General features: G+C 51.2%; 2 protein-coding genes across 5 annotated transcripts in view; one reads left to right on the forward strand and one right to left on the reverse strand.

Annotated features, from left to right (window-relative positions):
* Positions 1-554: 554 nt before the first annotated feature.
* Retsat (retinol saturase) lies at positions 555-10127 on the reverse strand. The gene is made up of 11 exons (XM_060383523.1): positions 9821-10127; positions 7981-8163; positions 7393-7634; positions 6337-6538; positions 5352-5549; positions 3133-3252; positions 2014-2152; positions 1629-1738; positions 1383-1549; positions 1065-1224; positions 555-835 (listed from the first exon to the last, which is right to left on the reverse strand). Exons 1-11 carry the CDS (start codon positions 9987-9989, stop codon positions 696-698), a joined length of 1830 nt encoding a protein of 609 aa, XP_060239506.1. The 5' UTR covers positions 9990-10127; the 3' UTR covers positions 555-695.
* A 50-nt stretch (positions 10128-10177) lies between these two features.
* Positions 10178-14685, forward strand: part of Elmod3 (ELMO domain containing 3) — a 30851-nt gene continuing 26343 nt past the window's right edge. Inside the window, exons 1-3 of one of the 4 annotated variants that reach the window (XM_021654069.2) lie at positions 10219-10301; positions 11973-12065; positions 13437-13701. In XM_021654069.2, coding sequence (XP_021509744.1) covers positions 13654-13701 — 48 coding nt within the window. In that variant the 5' untranslated portion in view covers positions 10219-10301; positions 11973-12065; positions 13437-13653. Of the gene's footprint in view, positions 10313-11972; positions 12066-13436; positions 13702-14685 lie in introns of all 4 variants that reach the window. The other 3 variants (XM_060383524.1, XM_021654066.2, XM_021654067.2) reach the window with 3 other exon arrangements.

A 14685-nucleotide genomic window follows, 5' to 3' on the forward strand; every position in this document is an offset into this window, starting at 1 on the left:
GTGTGTACCACCACACCGACCCTAATACTCAGTTCTTAATATGTGCCAGTAACTACAAATGCCATCCATATGCTCTGTGCACACTGGGCTTCCTGTGTTCGGGCCCAGTGTCTCCACTCTTCCCTCCCTGCCAGGCTGGCCGTTCTCTAATCAAGATCTCAGCGGGCTGATGTGCGGGCCATTTTGTTGGCAGTGGTTCTTCTGGTGTGTCTCTGATTGAATGCTGCTCCGTCAGCCTGCTTCTAACAGAGGATAAAGCTTAAGGCTGAGGGTCTCTTGGCTCCAGCTCTTTGAGAGTTGCCACCCAAGACCACTAGTCATGCTTCCCCTTGACAGTCCAGAGCAGCACAACACTAGAGCGGGTAGAAGCAAAACGCTTCAGGGCTGGACTGGACCAACCTACTCCAACAGCCAACACCCTCAGGGGTTCTTTGTCTCTGACCATTGCTTGGAGCTGGGTGTGGGAAAGTTGGAGCATTCTCCATTGTGAGAGGCTGAGCAGCCCACACTAAACCTTAAATAGAAGGTGAAGAACTCACAGCCCACATTAGGCCTTGCAAGGTGAAGTCGTCTTAATTTACAGCAGTTATCAGAAACAGAGTGGTTTGGGTTTTTATGTTCAATGAATTACGGCAGGAGGACACCGCGAGAGGTTAGGGAGGTGCTGTTCCTCCGGCTCATCTCTGAATGGACTACTACTTCTTCTTCTTTTGTGCCTGGACCTTTGAGCCAAGAGCCTGCAGGTCTGAGTACAAGTTCCGTTTCAGGATGGCACTGCTGCACAGCAAGGCCCCTTGCAGGGCTCCCATCAGCCCACACGTGAAGATATCTTGGCCTAGAAGGCAAAAGCAGTGGCCCATGGATGTCTACCCGTATGAGGATGGGAAAACAGGGGGGTTCTTATGTTCACCCCTCCATATCAAGGCTGCCCAAAGAGAGACAGCTTCAGACAGAACCCAGGACTATAGTCAGCCAAGGCAGCCCAGCACCTGGTGTGGGTCTGAGGACAGGAACAAAAGGCTATGCCCGGGAAGCCCAGATGCTGGCAGAGTAAGGCAGTGTACCTGTCAGGTAGAGGTTGGGGATGGGGGTTTGGGCCCTTATGGAAGCCATTGCATAAGGGTGCAGACGAGCCAGGTCATGGTCGGCCCCGTAAGTAGCTCCTCGGGGAGCAGCCAGATAGTACTGGTTGGTCAGTGGGGATCCTCCAGTCACACTCTCTACCTGAGGAGGCAAAAGGATAGGGCAGGGATGAACAAGGGACTCTGCAAGGGCCTGATCCTTCCTTGGGACTGTTACTTCAGGCTTTATCCCTGTACCCGAGAAAAGACAAGCAGGAAGGAGGTGTGTCATCACCCCCAACACTGTGTGTTGGCCCTTACCTTGCCCTCCAGCTGTGGGAACAGTTTCATGATCACCGACATAGAGGCTTCCAAGAAGGCATTTTTGAGGGTCTCATAGTCAACACCCCGCTTGCCCTTCGGCTCCTCCTGCCACTCCTCGAACCACTCGAAAGCCATGGGTACCAACACAGTCATTGTGGACCGGTCTACAGGTGTAAGGCCATGTTAATGCTACTTTGGCCCTACCCTGGCCCCTGCCCAACTTCCCTGGACCTCAAGCCCTACCTGGAAACCGGTCCTCCCAAGTTGGATCCTTGGCTGATGGGAAGGCAATGAAAAGAATGGGGATGTGCTCTGGAGCCTTTTCCTTGGGCATAGAGACATAGCGCTCCATCCTGTGGATGAGGGGGTATGACTGCCAGTCTCTAGGCCTTTTTTCTCAAAGCCACCAGCACTACCCAAAAGATGGTTCATCTCCAGGGATCGCCCACGGGGAAGAAACAGAGACACAGCTTTGGTATAGGAAGCTTTCTAGGAGTCTACTAGGAGACTGCATCTCCTCCTTCAACACACATGCCACTTCTTATTCCTAGAACCATGCCAAGGGTGGAAGCAGGGTTTTGGATTGAGGCCTAGTGCCATCAGTCTTCTCCACCCCCTCACATCTTACGCTTTGTCCATGTCTGTGTCAAAATAAACGTAGTAGTTGGTGGGCTGAAGCTTCAGGTCCTCCTTGGTGCCTCTCAGACAGATAAAAACTGACAGCATGCTCATGCCGGGCCGAACCATTGCCAGCTGCTGCTTCACATCTGCAGAGAGCCGGTGAGGGTTGCATTGCAGGAGCTGTGGCCAGACAGCCCACTCCCTGCCAGAATAGCCTCAGGATGTTCAGCTGCCAGCTGCGATAGGCCTGGCCAATTTTACAGTTATTTCTAAAGGCTCCTGGCAGGACCTGCTCTTCTGTCTGTGTCAGATATAGCCTCAGACTCCTTTCAGCACTACCACCTCTGCTCCATGCACCTTCAGTCACAGGTGCTGGCCTCCTGCTGGCTCAGACTACAGCCAGCTTACAGCACCTCTGGACAATCAAGCCGGTTCTGCTCACCCCTTTACCCCTTTAGATTGTTCTTTAATTGTAGGTGTGTGTGGACAAGGGCATACACACCTGGGTGTTCAGGGAGAAGCCTGAGGACAACTCGCTGAGGTCATGGCTGTCGTCTTTCACTCTGGGGATCTAACTCCGATCACCAGACTGAGTAGCAAGTAGTTTTTACCTCTGAGGCATCTCAATGTCCCTCCTCGGTTTGTGGAGGCAGGATCTCCTGTAGCCAAGGATGACCTCGAATTTCTTATCTCCCTGCCTCCACCTCCAGAGTTCTGGGGTTACAGCCAAATCCACTACAGCTGTCTTACCTGGTTCTGGGGATCAAGCCTAGAGCTTGATGCATGCCAGGCAAGCACCTGACTGAACTTCATCCCCAGCCCTTGGCTGCCCCTTAAGTGAGTCTTTTCTATTAAAGTACCGGTTTCTCAGGGGAAGGAAGGCAGATATACAGGCCTCCATTTCTCAGCCCCAAGTGCAAAGCCTAGACATTTGCATCTGACAGAACAGTGTCCTCAGAGTCCTGCTACTGCCTCTGTGAAAGGCCCCTCTTCACCTGTGCTCCTAGATTCCCCAAATATAAATGTTACAGTGTTGGTAACACACACTAGAGAGCATGCCAGAGGGGTACCCAAGAAGAGGGGAGCATCACCCAGGCCGCACTCATAAGAAATACCCGTCTTTCACCTGGCAGACAGCGGGCAGCCTCTGGCAGTAAGTGCTGATAGGTATTGAACATTCCTGCGTTGGAGATGACGACAGGGCAGTAGACGTTCACCAGCTCCTGGCCCTTCTTCACACTGACACCTGCGGGCACAAGAATCCTGCTGAGCTGTGAGCTCCAGGGAGAGGGAAGAGCCTGCGCCCTTCTCCAGATCTCAGCCGAGGGCTAGTGAGCTCCAGGGAGAGGGAAGAGCCTGCGCCCTTCTCCAGATCTCAGCCGAGGGCTAGTGAGCTCGAGGGAGAGGGAAGAGCCTGTGCCCTTCTCCAGATCTCAGCCGAGGGCTAGTGAGCTCGAGGGAGAGGGAAGAGCCTGCGCCCTTCTCCAGATCTCAGCCGAGGGCTAGTGAGCTCGAGGGAGAGGGAAGAGCCTGCGCCCTTCTCCAGATCTCAGCCGAGGGCTAGTGAGCTCGAGGGAGAGGGAAGAGCCTGCGCCCTTCTCCAGATCTCAGCCGAGGGCTAGTGAGCTCGAGGGAGAGGGAAGAGCCTGCGCCCTTCTCCAGATCTCAGCCGAGGGCTAGTGAGCTCGAGGGAGAGGGAAGAGCCTGCGCCCTTCTCCAGATCTCAGCCGAGGGCTAGTGAGCTCGAGGGAGAGGGAAGAGCCTGTGCCCTTCTCCAGATCTCAGCCGAGGGCTAGTGAGCTCGAGGGAGAGGGAAGAGCCTGCGCCCTTCTCCAGATCTCAGCCGAGGGCTAGTGAGCTCCAGGGAGAGGGAAGAGCCTGCGCCCTTCTCCAGATCTCAGCCGAGGGCTAGTGAGCTCGAGGGAGAGGGAAGAGCCTGCGCCCTTCTCCAGATCTCAGCCCAGGGCTAGTGAGCTCGAGGGAGAGGGAAGAGCCTGCGCCCTTCTCCAGATCTCAGCCGAGGGCTAGTGAGCTCGAGGGAGAGGGAAGAGCCTGCGCCCTTCTCCAGATCTCAGCCGAGGGCTAGTGAGCTCGAGGGAGAGGGAAGAGCCTGTGCCCTTCTCCAGATCTCAGCCGAGGGCTAGTGAGCTCGAGGGAGAGGGAAGAGCCTGCGCCCTTCTCCAGATCTCAGCCGAGGGCTAGTGAGCTCGAGGGAGAGGGAAGAGCCTGCGCCCTTCTCCAGATCTCAGCCCAGGGCTAGTGAGCTCGAGGGAGAGGGAAGAGCCTGCGCCCTTCTCCAGATCTCAGCCCAGGGCTAGTGAGCTCGAGGGAGAGGGAAGAGCCTGCGCCCTTCTCCAGATCTCAGCCCAGGGCTAGTGAGCTCGAGGGAGAGGGAAGAGCCTGCGCCCTTCTCCAGATCTCAGCCGAGGGCTAGTGAGCTCGAGGGAGAGGGAAGAGCCTGCGCCCTTCTCCAGATCTCAGCCCAGGGCTAGGGATACAGCTCAGTTGTGCAGCACTTGTTCATTCATGGCACGGTGACATCGCCCTGTAATCCTAGCATTCAGGAGGAAGAAGCAGGACGATCAGGAATTCTAAGGACAGCCTCAGCTAGCTAGTGAATTTGAGGGTATCCTTGACCACATGAAATCCTGCCTCAAAATATTAGTTCTGTCTATAGCCACATGTATAGATACCAGATCTCCTATGGTAGGTCCTACTTCTCAGACCTAGAACTCCTGCCAGGCAGGGCTGCCCCCACGCACACTGCGGTCACTCAGCCCTTGCCTCAAGTGTGTCCGTGCTTACTTGCTCTAGCTCTTCTCATCCACACACATGGACTTGCTTCTCTTTAGCCATGTCCTGCCAACCCAAGAACAGTGGCTCTACAGAGTCTCAGGCCCTCCTTCACTGCTGCCAAGTTCTTCATCCACAGTACTCCCCAGAAGACTCCCCTTCACGAAACACCGGTTTCTGCGATTTGCTGTAGCCTGTGTGTCTAACCTCGGCTCTGGCTACTCACATAACCATTATGTCACACCTGACCTTTGGTAAAAATTGTATTTCTTTTCCTTCCCTCATTTGTTTATTTGTTTGGGGGTGGGGGTGCTGCAGCCCACGTGGAGATCAGAGGACAACCTGCCAGAGTCAGTTCTCTCCTCCCACCTGTGGGGCTCCAACTTAGGTCATCAGGTTTAGTGACTGGAGCATTTATCCACTGAGCTACTCACCAGCCCAGATTCCAGCCTCTTCCCTTGCATGAAAAGACGGGTTCATCTACAGCAAGACCTCAGGTCTCTTCTTCAACCCTAGCCCACTGACCCCAAAGCTCAATTGCAGGTCTCTTACCACAGGCTCTCCCAGCCGAGTCCAGCAGTACACTCTGAACGGTGGCCCTGGTGAGGACAGCACCCCCGGCCCGCTGAATCAAAGGAATGATATGGAAGGCAATCTCACTGGAACCCCCTCGGGGGTAATATGCCCCTTGTATGTAGTGGTCAACCAGCAGAGCATGCAAGGAAAAGGTGGTATGGCTGGGGGTTACGCCTACAGAGTGAAGAAGGAAAGAAAAGATGAGTGGGCAAGAGTGGATACTTAGCACCATCCAGGAAGAAGCAGGGCTTCCTATGAAGGACCACACGAGTCCATCCCAGGATCCAAACGTTTCCAAAGGCCCAGGGCAGATAGTGAGCTTAGCATGGATATAAATGCACTCTCTGAAAACCACTATCCTGCCAAGACCAAGAGAGTCACTGACACTGCTGGCTAAAGGGAAAAGTCGCCCTTAAGCAATATGATAATATGTGCCTACAGTCTCAACACTCAAAAGCTGAAATGGGAGGATTGTCGATTCAAAGCCAGACTAGGCTACAAAGATTTCCAGACCAGCCTGAACAAGGTCAACCTGTCCCGGAGGCGTGGAGGGGAGGGGGAGAAAACGTGCTGGGGATGTAGTTCAATGAGCAGGATACATGAAGGCTTAGATTTCATCTCCAGCACCACATACATTAGACATGATGGCACATACCTGTAATCCTAGCACTAGGGAGACAGAGGCAGAAGGATCAGTTCAAAACTTGCCTGGAAGACCTTGTCTTCAAAAAGGAAAAGGAAAACAAAAAAGAGGGGAAGAATAAGAAAGAAATCTTCCAGAAAGTAGATAAAAAAGATTTTCTACCAGAGTCTGGCAGAGGTCAGACTTCGAAGCTCTTATTCACAAACTCCAGCAGCCCTGGGGTCTATTCTGGCTTGTTTCAGTCAGCTAGTCAGATGGGAAAGAAAGGCCAAGAGCTGGGAGAGCAGCAGCTTAGAAGCTGGGCTGGCAGCTACCCACCATAAGTGGGGAAGATGTAGCTGAGAACAGCCTGGAGCTCAGGGGAAGCCCCGAGTTGCTGCAGGACCTCGGCCAGGCTCTGAGTAGACGCTCGGCAGAACGGGGAGAAACGAGTCAGCAGCCCAAACTTGTTGAGCATCTGAGTCAAGGGCAATGGGAGGAACTTCAGTACGATGGCATGATAGGCTCCACGGGCCACCACCTGGGGAAAGAGGTAGAGTGAGTCTCATCTCTGGAACTGCTGTAGCCAGCACTGACAGCAGGCCCAGAAACACTTACTCTGAATTTAAAGACTTGAAAAAGAATTTAATCCAAGTAAGGCATGGTAGCTCAGGCCTGTGATCCCAACAGTTGAGATGCTAAGGCAGGAGGATTGCTGTGAGTTCAAGGGCACCAGAGCTATCCACTGACAGGCAAGGCAGGACTATATAGCAAGACTGTCTCCCTCACCACAAAACAATAACAACAACAAAAAATGGGCCCTGGGTTTTTTTTCATTCTTTACATTCAAATGAGACTATAATTTGCTTTTCCATTTCCTGCTCCAAAAATTACCAATGACCTTGAACTCCTAATCCTCCTGCTCCTATCTCCTGAGTGCTGCAATTACAGGTACACCATCATGCCCAGTTTTGTATATGTTAAGCATAAGCTACATCCTTAGTACTCAAAAATCCTTTCAAACAACATCCCAGTCTGGAAGCCAGGTGTGACTTCATATGCCCAGAGGCAGGTGGATTTCTGTGAGTTCTAGGCAGCCAGGGCTACATTGTGAGATCCTATCTCAACTACACAGAACAACAAAAAGTCTGGTTCATCTCAAAGGACAGCTAACTTCCTCAAAGCCTGACTTTCCAGGGGTACCATCTAGAGGCCAGAGTGAGGGTAGCAGCTGGAGACAGGCAGGGCACAGGCATATACAAGTGTACACTGGAATCAGGACAGACAGGACTATTCCTGCCTGCCTGCCTGCCCCCCAGCTCAGTCTCCAACTTCCCAGCAGTCCCCTCACCAATGAAAAGGTCAGCTGGGTATGCCATTCATGGTGCGTGCTACCTTAACCAGCTCCATGTACTTGTCAATGACAGCTTCTTCCTTGGGGAACTTCTCCTTAAGGCCCCGGATGTATTCTTTCCTCCCACTGTACATGGGGAACTCCTTTCGGCCATCAGGCCCTTCCAGTATCATCAGGTCAAAAGGGGAGGCCATGGGGGCCCAGTCCAGCTGCCCTTCAGTGATCTGGTCCAAGATAAAGCGGCCAATGTTGCCCTCTTGCATGCGTCCAATATAATGGATTCCTGTTGGGCAGTGCAAAGAAAGGGAGGTACAGAGATAAAGGGGTTGGGCCCTGGAAATGTGCCAAGTAAGGAAGAGGTTGCCCTGCTTGGCCAAGTTCATATCCAGAGAGAGCTTCCTACCCTTTCTATAGGAATGTGCCAGAACATATACCAACCACCCAATGCTTGCTCAATAACTCGGCCATCAGACAGAAATGGAGATGCCTAGAGAGGAGTTGGGACGTCCAAAACACTGAAATGCCCCCATATCACCTCACTGTACCTGCCCCATATCACCCAATACTGTCTGTTCCTAGGCTCCTAAAGACAAAGCCATGCTCCCAACTCTTTCCCGCACAAACCTTACCTGTGTCAAATTCCAGGCCATTTTCCCCAAAGGTATGACAGCAGCCACCTGCCTTGGTATGCTGTTCCAGTACAAGGACTCTTTTACCGGCTTTAGCCAGAATCACTGCCGAGGCCAGCCCTCCAATGCCACTGCCAATCACCACGGCATCCAGCTTCTCTGGCACTCGGCTGACTGAGAAGGCTGTAGAGGGGAGCAGACAGAAGTGGGAAGGCTGACTGCCCAAGGAACCATGTTTCTTTGGAAGAAGCAAAGTCTGTGAATGCCAGCAGAGGAGGGGACAGACAGGGCTGCTCAGAGCTCTTATTCTGAAGTCACAGCACCAGCTCATACAAGAAGGAAGGCTGGCGTGGCGGGACACCTTACAGTGTTGGAGAACACTTCCAACACAAGACCTGGTTTCTGCTGTTCTCCCGTCCTCTTCCTTCCTTTCTTCCTTCATTTATTTTCTTGGGATATACTTACTTGGGTTTTTTTAGAGACAGGGTTTTACTCTGTAGCCCTAACTGGCCTGTAGCTCCCTATGTAGAGATCCACCTGCCTTTCCCTCCCCAGCACAGGGAGGAATGTGTCACTGTGTCCAGTAAAATCTGTTCACTAAAAAACGTTGCCCACGGTCAGGTGTAGGGGAGGATCTCAGTGAGTTCAAGGCCAGCCTGGTCTATATAGCAAGTTCCAGGACATCCAGGCCTACATGATTACTGTCTCAAAAAAACTAAAGAAAAAAAAAATGAAAAGCACTGTCCAAGACGTGGTGGCTCACATCTGTAACGCCACCATCTGCAATCTCTTGCTGGTGGCAGGAGACTCATTGTGAATTTGAGGCAGGCTTGGCCAACATAGCAAGCTGTAAGCCAGCCTGGGCTACAAGCCTGACTTGCCTCCCATCCACAAATCCACAAACAACAACAACAACAACAAAACAATGGAGGAGGCACCCTGTGGGAAGTAGAGGAGCAGGAGTTCAAGGTCAGTTCCCAGCAAATAGTGAGTTGGGGCTACCTTGGCTAAAATCTACAAGCCAGTGGCTGGAGGTCAAAAAGGTGATACTTTTTGTTTTTGTTTTTGAAGGTTTTGCAGTTGGGTGTTTTGGTTGTTTTCAGGTTTGCTGTGTGTGTCTATTTAGACAGGGTCTCATTGTGTGGTCCAGACTGGAATTATGCCCAGCTCCAACATTTTATGAAAACCTTAAAGGCCAGGCATGTTGGTGCCTGCTTGCAATCCCATCATCCTGAAGACAGAGGCAGGACTGCTCCGGATTAGAGCCAGGGCTGCTTAGTGAGATTGAAGCCAGCTCTGGTACAAAAGTGAGACCTGCCTCGAAAACAAAAAACAAACAAACAAACAAAAAAAAAAAACAAACCAAAAACCTTGCACCTCTCCACGTGTTTTAGAGGTGTCTGGTTGAGTGGAGAATGGCATTCTTGTCCCGAAGTAGTACGAAACTCCAAAGTTTTAGAATCAAGCCGAGAGAGAGAGAGAGAGAGAGAGAGAGAGAGAGAGAGAGAGAGAGAGAGAGAGAGAGAGAGAGAACCGGCGCACGCTCCTCCCAGAAGGCACAGGTGCACAGGAAAAAGTTGGTAAAAGTTGGCTCTAGAACCAAGTAAGGGGTAAGGGACGGGGCTCTTATTCTGTGTGAGTTGTGAGCTGAACAGATCCCAACAGGCAAGGCTGGATAGGCTAGGCCAAAATCTTGGCGTGCAAAGAGAACACTAAAACATGCAGCCTCGGTGCGCAGGGAAGTTTCCCCAGCACTTTACTAGCGAGTAAACAGAAGTCCAGGTCCTGCAAGAGCAGAAGGTCTAGGAGCAGCCCTGGAACCACAGTCCCGCCAACTGACCTTGTTTGAGAATCTTCTTCCTAGCTTCCCGGTCGGTCACCAGGGGTTCAGGTGGCCGCTTGACATCCTCGGCGAAGGGGTTCGGGGAGCTTTTGGCGAACAGGCCAACGTAAACCCTCTGGAGGACCGCCAGCAGCAGCAAGGCCAGCAGCAGAGCGGTGATCCACATCTTGCTGCCCGGGAAGACCGCGTCCTTTGCCTGAGAGCTCGGCCTTTATGGTCGAAGCTCCTCCCCGAGAGTTTGTCCTCAGAGGAATGAAAACCCGGCAAAGGACGGCTCAGGAAAGTTGACCCTTGCCCGCTCACAGCTGATAAAGATTGTCCATCCTGGTTTTCCGTATGATCTTTGCGATGGGTTTTTTTTTTTTCCATTGCCTGCTGGGAAATGTAGTTTTAATGCGGGACAGGCAGCTCTGAGCGCCTGCGTGATGAGGCCCCTCAGGAGATACGGGACCCTACCGGAACGCTGGGGACGCGTCCGGTGAGCCTAGGGTGAGGGTTGGGGTGAGGGAGGTAGGGGTGAGTGGGACGATGTGGGGTGGAAATGGTCACTTCGGGGCCACACGAGGCTGAAAGTTGCAGGCCTGAGATCCCGCCTGGGAGGCAGAGAAGACCTGGGTTCTAGTGCCAGTTCTGCGATGGATTCACTGAAATCTCGGAAGCAATTCATTGCTTCCCCTCCGCTCTCCCGCTCAAACAGTGAGAAAGTTACTATCACAGCCTCTGCCTGTCTGGGTATCTGGATGAGTTGAGACTTGCGCAGGCACTCTCCTGAATCAATGTCTCTGCCCCGAGCTGGATCCCCTAATCTCAGTCACTCTGCAGGGGCCTAAAAGTACAGAACAAGCCTCAAGAAAGACTTAAGTCAAGGATCATCATACCTACGTGTGCATTTTCATTTGCGGATGGAGCAGCTTCCGAATCAGCTCTCGAGAGTTTAAGTTCCAGCAGATAGCTTACTCTCTTAACATTGCCCTTTGAGGAAAGTAGGTCGGAGAGAAGTCCTTGATTTGAGAGGGATTTGTTTATAGGAGGCCCATTGCCTCAAGTTCCACTGTCAGGAGGAATGACTTCATGACTGAGTGTTTTGCTCTCATTACCCCTGCAGTGCTCCCATCCAGTGTGTAAAGCAGGCCATGCTTCTGGGCTACTTGGTTGGTTTCCCACATAGTCACAGGAAAGCCTTCCTGAGACGGCTACTGTCATACCTACCTGTTACTCTGCCAGGTTAGCTGACATGGGTGCCTTTTCCTAGGCTGTCATTCAGGCCAAGATGGGAGGAAAGGAAAAGAGAGGTAGATGCTGAGGTTCCAGGGAGAGAAAGCTAGTTCCTGGGGTGCTACTGCACTCAGGTAAGGGATTATCACCATTTTCCTAGATCACGGCCAGCCAGGTGTCCAGCCTGAAAGCTGACAACGATCCCCATTTGTTCCTGGCAGCTTGTCCTTGGGAAGTGCAGATGATATGCTTCCAGCGGAGTGCTGACTCCTTTGAAGGGCCTCCACCTGCTTTCCTCCTTTGAGTTTCTATGATTGTCAGTTGTGTGAGAACCATCCACCCACATTTTCCCGTCAGTATTAAGGATTGGACCTAGTGTCCTGCTTCTAAGCTACAATCCCAGCCTTTCCACCCCCACTCTTTGGTGTATGAATGTGAGTATGCATGCCCAATAGTCAGAAAGACCAGAGGAGGGCTGTTAATTGCCCTGTTTTATCACTCTGTGCCGTATACCTCTGAAGTTGGGTCTCCGACCGAACCTGGAACTAGTCCCAGCAAGCAGAAATCCCTTTATCTTTTCCACCATAGTGCTAGGGAGCCAAACTCAGGTACTCACATCCAAAGCAAGCGCTCTTACCCACTAAGCATCTTGTTTCATTTTTTTAAATTTGCGTTTGTTGGGGGCAGGGTGGAATGGTGTACTCCATGGTGCGTGTGTTGGAGCTTAGAGGATCTACCATGCAGGTTCCCTTGGAGATTGACCTCAGGTCATCAAGCTTGCTGACAAGCACTCTACCCCCTGAACCATTTCACCTGCCCTTGCTTTGTTTTTTATTGAGACAAAAGCCTTGCTGTGCACCCTCAGATGGCCGGGAACTCAATGTGGATCAGGCTACCCTCAAATTTACAGTGATTCTCCTGCCTCTGCTTCCAGAGTTCTAGGATTTGGGGCATACACCACCATGTTAAGGATGAGCTCTGATTTTTTTCCCCAGTGTTGGGGATTGAACCCAGGACCTCACACATGGTAAGCAATAGCTTTACCTCTGATCTATAGCCCAGCCTCATATTTTTGCCTTGACTCCCACACATCACTAAGACTCCTGGAAACTGTTGTTCATGAGAAGACTGTCTCCTCTTGACACAGACTTTTGGTGTGATTGGCATCCATGATGTCTAGTTACCTCATGATTAAGATATGCTCTTTGTCCAGCCCTTTTCCAGAGGCAGGCACCATGAGAAGAAATGAAGAGTAGGGCTAGAGTGATGAGCTTTTCTCAGAGTTTTGTCCCAGCCCTTGAGAAGTAGAAGCCAGCCTCAGCTACATAGCAAGTATGAGGCCAGACTGAACTGCATCTACATAATCCTGTTCTGTATATCTACACCCCTATCGAGAGACAGACAGACAGACAGACAGAATGACAGCAGGGTTAGAGAGGTGCAATCAGTTATGAACGTTTGTTGCCCTTGCGGAGGACCAGGATTTGGCTCTCACCACTTACATGGTAGTTCACAACCATCTGTAACTTCAGCTCCACGGTCTCCAATACCCTATGAACATCTGCACATACATGGCATACACACAAATACACATGAATGAAAATAATATTTTTTTTGAAAATTGGGTAGCACATACTTGTAATCCCAGCATCAGGAAGGTGGAGACAGGCATAGCTCTAAAGCTCATTGGATAGACAGCCCACCCTGCTTGTTGGATTCCAGGCAAATGAAAGAGACCCTGTCTCAAAAAGTTAAGGTGAGCAGAGCCTGGGGGACAACACCTGAGGTTGTCTTTTTCACTTACTCAGACGCACACATGAACACGCATGCATGTGTGTGCACACCTAAGAGCTGATCTGGAGATGTAGCTCAGTGGTAGAACATTCACCTGGCATGCACGAAGGATTTAATCCCCAGCACCGGCACTGCATCACAACTGCACACACACACGCACACATGCAAAAGAGTTGACCAGTTTGGCTCAGTAGGGTGAAGACATCATCTTGCATTTTGAGTTTTTCTGTCACTCTGGGAAAGAGGTCCAGGGTCATAAGCCCCGAAGCTCCACCTGTGTCTAGGATCTGAACAGAGCCAGTGCAACCTCCAGTCACTCTCACCCCCGATAAGTTAAGTCTCGGTGATGTCATGGCCACAAACAGACCCCACCTAGAATACTGCCACTGCCTCCTAGACACAGTCCAGCCCACCCCTAGTCCCCTGGATGGTCCCAGTCCTGTGGTGTAGACAGTAAACAGTGGACATCTGGCTAGGCACCTTGTTTATTTAGAATAGATTCACAGTTGCTTAAAGTTTTTAAGTCTTTCCCCTTGAATACCTGGTACAGAGGCATGGCTGAATGATGACGCCTGCTTTGTTGCCACCATCTCTGTTTTTCCAGACTGAAGCTCTGCAGTCCCCAGGGCACCTCTCAGGACTCACGGGAACCTCCTGCACCTTGGTGATGGCACAGAGGGACTGCTTTCTTATGTATAGCCTGAATAACTGCCAAGAAGGAAGGCGAAAGCAGAGCTCTTAGGCTTGTGTAGCTTGGACCTCAGACCGTCATACCAGACCCCTTTCAGAGCCCGAGGACACTGAACCAGTGATCTTGAGTCATGAGTGAAACATCTTCCCTTTCTGAGAAAGAAGTACGAGATGGACAGGTGAGCACACCGACTTGGGAACGAAGGTGCTGGATGGACAATATACTGTTAATGAGACAGACTAGATTTTTAGAAACACTGAGGGGAAATGATCATATATCTTTGCTTAGGAGATTCTGGCTGAAGGTGTAGTTCAGCAGTAGAGCATTAGCCTAGCATGCCTACAGGATGAGAGAGACAGACAGGAGATTCTAAACCATTATGGTGAGACACCTGTGACACTAACACTTGGGAGGCAGAAACAAAAGTATAAGGAATTCAAGGTCATACTCAGCTACATAATGAACTCTGAGTCAGCCTGGGCTACAGAGATCCTGTGTTGAAAACAGAAGACGCTGTCCACCTGTAGGTGGTAGCTTGTCTTCTGAGTAACTCACAGAACCTTGGTTGCAGGAGGGGATAGTATCTGGAATTCCCTAAGAAGTCAGTGTTTCATAGACTCGCCAATCAACCTCCTGTTGTCTGCCCTGTCCACCACTGGCTTTGGTGGACTGTCTTGCTCAGCTTTCTGTTGCTGCGATAAACACCATGACCACAGCAACCGGGGAGGAAAGAGTTTATTTTAGCTTGCAGCTTACTAATTTCATCCAGGCAGGGTGGAACATACATTTAATCCCAGCCCCCAGGAGGCAGAGACAAGGCAGATCTCTGAGTTCAAGGCCACCTGGTACTACATAGTGAATTTCAGTCCAGGTCAGGCTACAAAGTGAGATCTTGTCTCAAAACAACAACAAAAACAACATACTTATCGAAAAGTATGACAGAGGCATCTTCTCAGTGAGGTTCCCTCTTCCCAAATGGCTCTAGTTTTATGTCATGTTGACAAAAAACTAAGCAGCAATGTGGCCGTGGCCGTCACCCTGAGGCCTCCTGCTTCATCACAGACACAGTGTTATGTCCACATGAGCAGCTAGCCCTATGTTCTGGATCTTCCCTTCTCTTGTGCTGGCCAGACAGGGGATTCTGGGGCCAGACTACAGAAAG

This window comes from Meriones unguiculatus, chromosome 5 (genome assembly GCF_030254825.1).
Source record: "Meriones unguiculatus strain TT.TT164.6M chromosome 5, Bangor_MerUng_6.1, whole genome shotgun sequence".
Lineage (NCBI taxonomy): Eukaryota > Metazoa > Chordata > Mammalia > Rodentia > Muridae > Meriones > Meriones unguiculatus.